This window comes from Corvus brachyrhynchos, unplaced genomic scaffold, assembly GCF_000691975.1.
Source record: "Corvus brachyrhynchos isolate BGI_N302 unplaced genomic scaffold, ASM69197v1 scaffold101, whole genome shotgun sequence".
NCBI lineage: Eukaryota > Metazoa > Chordata > Aves > Passeriformes > Corvidae > Corvus > Corvus brachyrhynchos.
Window position 1 is genome coordinate 1252179 of NW_008237239.1, and position 8488 is coordinate 1260666.

Below are 8488 nucleotides of genomic sequence, written 5' to 3' on the forward strand. Positions count from 1 at the left end.
GCGGGGCGGGGGGGGGGCCCGGGCGGGGGCAGCCTGCCCCTCTTTGTCCATGATTACTTCTCTCAGGCCCACGTGGCCGTGGTGGAGATCGACCCCTCCATGCTGGAAGTGGCCACGCACTGGTTCGACTTCTCCCAGGGTGACCGGATGCAAGTGCACATCTCTGATGGTCTGGACTATGTGGCCAACCTGGCAGCTGAAGGTACCATCTCACAGAGCATCCCGGGTGGCTCATTGAGCCCAGTGGGTGACACGCTGGGAGCAGAGTCCTGGGCTGTTGTCACCACCTGATTCCTCTTCCTGCCTATCTCCTGCCATGTGTCACAATCTCCAGCCTCACCAGGTCTCTGCAGCTCACAGCCTGTCCTTGCCAACCTGTGTAGAGGACTTTAGATTTGTTGCCTCCCACAGCACCAAGGGCTTGTAAAGAGAAACCCCAGCAGAGAAGACACCCATAACATGGCAGAAGGGATGTCTTAACCATCCCATTTGTTGCCTTCCCACCACGTGTGTGGCTCACCTCTGTCCCATAGGATAACAGCTGTCTGTGCTTCCTCCTGCAGCATCAGCCCAGTACCATGCCATCATGTTTGATGTGGACAGCAAAGACCTCACAGTGGGGATGAGCTGCCCGCCCCCAGCCTTTGTGGAAAAGCCCTTCCTGCAGAAAGTTAGAAACATCCTCAAGCCAGAAGGTAGGAGGGGAGATCCGGCCATGTCCCCATGGCCAGGCTGACCAGTTCTGTGTGGAGTTGGGGCTGTGTTTCTCATCCTGGAGAATAGTGGCCACAGCCAGGATTGCTGCATGGCATCCACTTCTCCTGGGTGTTTCAGTGGTCATTGTGACAGCAGGATGGAGTGGGTGGCCTGCAACGCTGCTGGGTCAGGCAGGCTGAGACATCCCGGGGGGCCAACAGAGTTTCCTGGAAGCAGAAGTTGTAGGAGATACCTGAGAACAGATCTTGTGGCCTCCCACAACCTGTGCAGCAGCAGGGATGTGGAGCAGGGCCAGGGGCACCAGGGAAGTGCCGGTACTCCTCGTGCTGCCATGAGGGAGACATTTGCACCAGGGTGGCACTGATCCAGCTGTGTTCCTGCAGGGAGCAGGGTGGTGTATCTGGGCTGGTTCAATTCCCTTCCCTCTTGCCCTGCTGCAGGAGTCTTCGTGCTCAACTTGGTGTGCCGCGATGCCCAGCTGAAGGAGTCTGTCCTGGCCACCCTCAGGGACGTCTTCCCTCTTCTCTACATGCGCCGCATCGAAGGGGAGGTCAATGAGATCCTGTTCTGCCAGCCCAGCCCTGAGGGCCGACGCGACCCCACAGAGCTGGGGGCACGTGCCCGGGCACTGGAGGGGGCCCTACGGCAGCCTGGGCGGCCCTGGGACAGCTCGTACGTGCTGGCAGACATGCTGCAGGCCATCCACATCCTCTGAGGGGGACTCTGATGCTGCTTCAACACAGTGGTCCTCCTGTGGGGGCTGTGGCCCCACAATGGGGTGCCCGTGGCTGGGGCTGCTGCCCTGTGGGGGGCCAGTGCTGGTCTGGGCCTGCCAGAAGGATGGGACTGGCACGGGAAGGTGCTTCCTGCAGCGTGGCTCCTGAGGAAGGGACCCAGCACCACAGAGGGCTCTACAGCCTGAGGGGCAGAGCTGGTAGGGGGGAGGAAGGTGCTGTGGGACTGGCAGGACTGTGGGTTTGGCTTTGTCCTCATTGCTTTCCCACTTTTGGAAAAACATCCCTTCGACTCTCCTTCCCTGCTCCAAGGCTGGTTGTGGATGTGTGTGGGTGGGCTGCGAGCTGTGAGAATAAAGTGCTATGGGGTGCTCTGAGGCCTGTAGTTCTTTGCTGAGGCTCATTTCTGAAGCACCCGCACCCCTGGAAAAAGTACGGTCACCTCACCACTCATCCTCCCCAAACTGGATCCCACTATGTTTCCCCTCTTCTGAATCTTTCCAGCTATCTCCACTGAACTGAAACCGGTAACCCTCGACCTCTGAACTCTTCTCCCCCAGGGCCAGCAGGGACCCAGCCCTGAGCTCAGGCTCCTGGCCATACCAACCCGCTCACCCAGCTGGTGCAGGTCAGCCTTCCTGCAGGATGAAAGGGCAGCCAGAAAATACCCATTGGGGTGTCCCTATAGCACCTCAATCCTGCCCAGACAGCTCATTTTGAAGGGTTTCAGAGCCTGGTGCCTCCTTACAGGGTTTACCTGAAGAGCTGCCCTGTGTGTCCTGGCTGCTTACAGACAGCTGACCTGCTGGTTCTCATTCATCAGACCCTATTTTTGGGGGCTTGTCTTTCTCGCCTGCAACAGCTGGTACCAAAATGAGTCTGAGACATGGTACCAAAGTGACCAGCTTGCAGACAGCAAGGTGACAAACTGATGCTTTGCCACTACTCCTGCACCCTCACTGCATGCTCCGTTCTGCCACTGGCAGCCTGAGTGAGGACGTGTTTCTGACGGTTGCTTCCCAAAGCAAACCCTCCCCAGCCACCTTTCCACAGCCCAGGGAGGTAACAACACACCAGGAGATGATCCCAGGAGGGATCTGTGTCTGGGCATCGCTGCTGGAGCCATCTCCCAGCCCTGCAGCTCACACACTCTGTCTCAACCAGGGTGTCAGGCTGCCCCTCACTGGCCTCTCCTTACTTGTAACAACCCAGGTCTCCTCCCTCTGTGGGAAAACCTCTGCCACTTAGAAAGTAAGTGAGAGGGTGTGTGAGCCTGAGAGTTTCCCAGCTCCATGGGGCTGTGGAAAGGACACCCCAAAGGCTCTCAACCCCTGCAGCAGTGGGGACCATGGCCACTGCACCAGTGCAGGTGCCAGCAAGCACCTCCCTCTGATCAGCAACTGGGGCTATATTTTCATTTTAATTTGCCAGCAGGCTCTACTTGGGGAACTGCTCTGTTAAGATCCGTTCTTTGATGCTCCCTACCTTATTCCACTTCACACAGAGGGACAAATCAGTGCCCTACTTTCTCCCTGGGCTACCCGTGTCTACGCAGAGGGAGCAGATGCTTTTTTTAATAAGTGCTTTTGATGGTTCCCAGGCACAGGAGAGCAGGGCTGGCCTGCTCCCTGCCTCAGATAAAGACTGGCAGCCTAGGTAGGTGCCCTGTGTATGTCACTCACCACCCAGTCACTCCTCCAGTGTGTTCTCCTCCTGTCGTGTGTTCAGGACAGCTCAGGGGAGAGACAGGCTGAAGCTGGAGCAGGGTGGAAGTATGCCTGCCCCCATGCAGTTAGTTTCTAAAGTTCCTCTGTGATGCACACTGTTTTGAAAGATATCTATTATCCACCCAGCTTAGCAATGGCAAATTTCTCAACTCTATCAGCAGTGCTGCATTTACTCTATTTTTAACTTAGTTTGCAATTCTCAACATAATTCCAATGATATAGGTTTGTGTGTGTGTGTGTGTGTGCCCTTTCTTTTACAGAAACCATCTCCTTTCTTCCCCAGGAGCTCATACAAAGGCTGCCTTCATCCCTCCCTTGTCCAGTCCTGCCTTTCTGTTGTGCTTCCAAAATGCTGCATAACGCCACATCCTGGTCGAAAAACAAAAGCCATCTATTAGAAACAATGTAAGGATGAAATCTCAGTTCATTGCAGCTGTTCTTGCAGCTACTGATAGCCTGACAACTTTGGTCTGGAACTGAATTTCAGCTGGAAAACTGGGAAATTCATGAGTGCTGCAAAAACTCAAAATCCTCCTCTGCAGGTAAAATACTCCAAGGCTGGAGTAATTGACAATGTAGTAAATATTTCTCTGCTGGCAGCCAAAACATGCAGCTAATGTATATGTTTAGCAACTGTGATTCTGTTGAGTGTTTTGGCAATATACTCATGTTTATACCCCTTACTCCTCACTTCCTTCCTTTGCAGCGTAGGCACGCTGTCAGTGGCGGGATAGAAACAAACTCTGCCGTCGCTTAGCAACCTCCACTGGCACAGAGATGTTGACTTTTTCCTTTCTGGATTTCCCATCACAAAAAGAGGTGCGTGTGTAACTCATCACACGGCTCAGGTGTGAGGCTGTAGCCAGCTGCAGATGCTTTGGTCTGGTCCAGTCCCAGTCCTTCTCAGAGCATCACATCCGTGTCCTGCTGCCACTCCAGTGAATGAGACACTGGGAGTTGGTGGGTCAGCCCTGGGTTTCCTGATCTTGGGTGGAAGGATGCAGAGAGGTTCCTTGGGCCAGGGTGGCTGTGGGCAGGCAGCTGGCAGGATGGTGACACTATAAGGCACTGATGGGGTGCCATACATACACCCCATACGGTGTCACAGGCCAGGTCCCTGCTCTGCAGAAGAGAAGAGAATGACACTTCAGTTCCCTCTCAGGAAGAGGGTGGAGGTGGATAAGGGATGTACTGTCACCAGCTGAAAGTACATCAAGCAGCTGGGAGAGATTTTGTGGTAATAAAAGCTGCAGGGACTGGGAACTGAGGCTGATTCCCTTCAGCTGGGAAGAGCCTTGGCCTCACTGCCTGGGGATGCTGCTGCAGTCCAGGCATGGCATGGTCCAGCACAACGGCTGCAACAGCCACCTCCCAGAGGTTAGAAGCACATGGGAAGTGTTTTGTCCATGAAATTTTCCCTTGGGGAAGCGCTTGGCTTGTCTGGCTTTGTGACCAAGGAAGCAGGCATGCTGCCAGGCTGCAGTGAGGGAGTACAGCTCTTTCCTGAGGTGCTCAGGGCTGCAGGGAAACATCTCCGTAGGCTGCAATGCAGCATGGTGCCCTTTTTCTACCCTGCAACTGGATGCACCCGACTAAAGAATGCAGCTGGAGGTCACAGGGCAGGAGAGGAGAGATAGGACAGGGATTGGGTTGTCACTGTCCTGCGATGAGTGAGTCAGCAGTGCCCCAGGCTGTGGGGGGAAGGCAGAAAGCACTTCCTCTTTAGAGAGAGAAATGCTGCAGCCACTACTCTAATCACAGCTCTGGAGCCACTCTGGCTTTCTTTCACGGGCTTAAATTCCATCCTTTGCAGCTTCAAGGTCTGAGCTCTCCTCCTGGCAGATACACAGGCATAATGCTGACTGGCACCTTCGTGCAGCTCCACCGCACATCCAAGTGCTGCCGAGAACCTGGGAGCTCCCCCTTGCACGGGCTCCTTGCCCACACCTCCTCCTGCTCTGTGCTCATCACTGCCTGAAAAGCTGTGCAAAAACTCTGGGTTTGTGTCTGAAGCAAGAAGGAGGTGAGGAAGGTCCCTGGAGAGAAGAGCAAGTGTGAAGGACCCTGCCTCTTCTTAGGGGAGAGGATGCAGCCTCGCCTGTGCTCTGCTTGCCCCGGGCTCCTGCTCACTGCTCTCCTGGCAGGGGAGCATGACTGGCTCTTCACTGCAGGCATCTGCAAGTCTCCACTCGGGTGCTTCATACCTCATTCCTCATGAAGGGAGTTGCACTGGTCTGTATTTATGAAGCAGCCTGGGGACCTGATCCAAATGTTCTCGGTTTTAACGTCACACTGCCTGGTTAGGGAGAAGTGTCTGTGCATGAGTTTGTGGGTTCATATGCCAGAGCTGCACCCTGAAGCCAGGCTATTTTTGCCATATATTTTTCTGAAAGTCACGGCAGGACAAACTTGCTGTCTGTAGCCTTGATCTGAAATGCACTGGAGGCTTCAACTGGAGGCCCTGGACAGGCTGTTCTGGAGCTGCTGACATGTGACATCAGACCACACTGCTGGAGTAGTCGGCATGTCACCTTGGGGAGCAGGGCACCCTTGCTGCCATGCCTGGAAAGGTGCTTGGCAGAGGTTTTTTTTCCTTGCTGAGCCTGGCACATGGCAAAAGGAAATTATAAATATTGTGGCACAGGGTAAAACCAGATTGTGTTTAGCTGGTTAACCAGTGAGCAGTGCAACTCTGTGCTCCTAGGGATTGCACCTACTGCTCCCCCCAAAAATCAATTTCTTGCATGGCCCCCTGACTCGGTTTGGGTCTTGTATTTCAGGGTTATTTGTTACAAGAAGCTTTGCAATGGTATTTGCTAGTAGTACCCCTGTTTCCTTTAATTTAGCCACTCTGAAGCTTGGCAAATTCAGAAAGCCAGGCTGGGCTCTGCATGGGGGTTTGGAACAAGCTGCCCAGAGAAGTCAGTCAGGAAAAGCAGAGACCTGAAGATATGTTCAGGTGCCTCTCCTCTCTCCTTCCCTGCTCTCTAGGAGTTGTTGGAAAAACAAGAAAAATCTCTCATGATAACACAAGCATCCATAATGAAATTGTTTGTGCTTTTTCCAGAAGGTGGGAAATCTATACTTGGCTTCTTGTGGCTTTTTTTTTTTGGGAGGGGGGAGAGTGGATTTTTGTAAGTGATAGAGCTGTAGGGTGAATGTAGGCACTTAATGGCTTTAACTCTGCTTCACCAGGCAAAAAAGTTTGGTTTGGAAACTTCCCAGACTTGGGGGAATAATTCAAATTTTTCCTAATCTTAGTTGTTTCCCTAATTTATTTTATTTTAATCATGGAAGCAGACAAAGCTGTAATTTAAAGACCTTGCAGAAAGCACATTTCCCTGGGTTATCAGTTTGAAGGTATGCATAGTGCTGCTCCCCAGGCGTCGCACCTTTCTCAATCTTCATTTGTCTCCTGTGGAGATGCAATCCTATGGCCAGGCTGCTCTTCTACGGATCTTAATTATTTCATGGGGGCAGCACAAAGTGCTCTGACACTCAGACGATGCGATACTGTTCTTCCCAACTTCCAGCCTCCATAGAAACCTATGAACTGGAGGAAGGCCAGGCAGCTACTCTAGTGCCTCCTGGCATAGCCTGCTCATCCAGGGGAAAGAAATAATCATGCTGCTAATTGGCATGATTATGTCAATAACTCCCAGGCCCCCAACTAGACAGAAATGATGGCAAGGCTTTTCCCAGAGGCTGTGATCTAACTGCGGTGGCGAGGAGAAGCCGTCTCTGCGTTATGCTGATTAAAAACTGTTATTTGTTTCCAGAGTTATAAGTCGGCCTGTTGTAGAGAGTAATTTTTTACACTTATGGAGAGCTCTGGCCAAGAAGTTTTGATAATCCTCCAGATCGTTAGTCTCCGTCAGCCTGCGGGATGTTCACAGTTCCCTTTTGTTTTGCTTTTCACGCTGAGTGAGGCCAGTGTCTGGTTTAATAGAGAGGATAACTTTTATCACTGCAGGACTCCAAAGCCTGTGTTTTGGATATTTGCATGATGTGACTGCTGCCAGTAATCACAGATAAATCTCATCTCTGTTGTGTGCCTGAGCTTTTAGCTCAGCCTCATTCTGCATTTTTAATTGAACACACTGCAGTGACGTGGCTTGGACCTTGATGTTGCTTCCCAGTCTGCTCCTGAGCCATCCACCTGCTGCCAGCCCTGCCGGACCCGGCTTCTCCAGCCTGCCCTGTCACAGCTCCAGTGAATGTGTCTGACCCTGGCAGCACTCCTGCCTGTGGCTGAGCATTACCACAGCCCTTTTCACCAGCAGGATGGGTGGCCAGTTGGGATTGGGGCTCTCAGTGGAGAGGGGCAGCATGGTGGTCTCATGGTTGGTACATGGAGCTGGGTGAACCGTGCTCCCATGTCCAAGTGTCCCAGCACCGAGGTCACCTTGTCCTTGGGCAGGAACAGAATCACAGAATGGGTCAGGTTGTAAGGGAGCACAGTGGGTCATCTGGTTCCACCTCCCAGTTCAAGCAGGGTCATCCCAGAGCACAGGCATAGGACTGTATCCAGCCGGTTCTGGGATATCTCTGGTGAGGGAGACTCCACACTCTCTCTGGGCAATCTGTGAAAAAACAGTCCCTAACAAGCAAGCTCTGAGGGCTGTCCAGTAATCAGAAAGACAGATTACTTGTCGGCAGGATTGCCTTGTTAAGGTTTAGGGCTTGGCATGTTTCAGTTATCTCTGACCTAGGGGGAGGTTACCAAAGCTTGGGAAGAAGGGTGTACCACTGATAGTGGACACAAAGAATGCAGAATTTAGGGGCCACACGGACATTTGGCAGAACCCCTAAGATAAGGAAGAAACTAATAAAAAACAACTGAGCAACTGTGCTGAAATCAGCTCTGACTGGGTAAGAGGTAATTCTGGCAGGGGCAAATTGTGACCACTGACTCACAGATCACCGACCCAAAAAACCCACTGACTAAAGAGAAAGACTGAGCATGCTGACTAATTAGCATTGGAAGCAAGAGGATCATTAGCCAACAGAAGATAGAATTAATAAGCAAACTAGATAACTTGTAGCCAATAAACATTAATGCCTTGGCTTGTTAAAATCCACAAAAAGTGAAAACTTTTGATAGTCGTCGTGCTGGCTTTGTGGATTTGCCACCCAGCCCCCTTTCTGCACAGAACTATAAAAGCATCAAACCCCTCGACTCAGTGTGTGGGCTGGCCTCTGGCACCCCGGGGGGAAGAACGGATTTTCGGACAACCGTGGGATCCACACCGGGACCGCACCGGGACCGCACCGGGACCCGCACGGGAGGGGGCGTGGCCTCCCGCGGAG

The 8488-nt window shown here is 52.6% G+C and overlaps 1 protein-coding gene across 1 annotated transcript in view; it reads left to right on the forward strand.

Moving 5' to 3' along the window:
• The window catches only part of METTL13 (methyltransferase like 13), a 5740-nt gene extending 3911 nt beyond the window's left edge, over window positions 1-1829 (forward strand). Inside the window, exons 6-8 of the mRNA XM_008630177.2 lie at window positions 1-202; window positions 564-695; window positions 1158-1829. The exon at window positions 1-202 is cut by the window's left edge and continues 17 nt beyond it. Coding sequence (XP_008628399.1) covers window positions 1-202; window positions 564-695; window positions 1158-1432 — 609 coding nt within the window. The 3' untranslated portion in view covers window positions 1433-1829. The remainder of the gene's footprint in view (window positions 203-563; window positions 696-1157) is intronic.
• Window positions 1830-8488: the final 6659 nt, after the last annotated feature.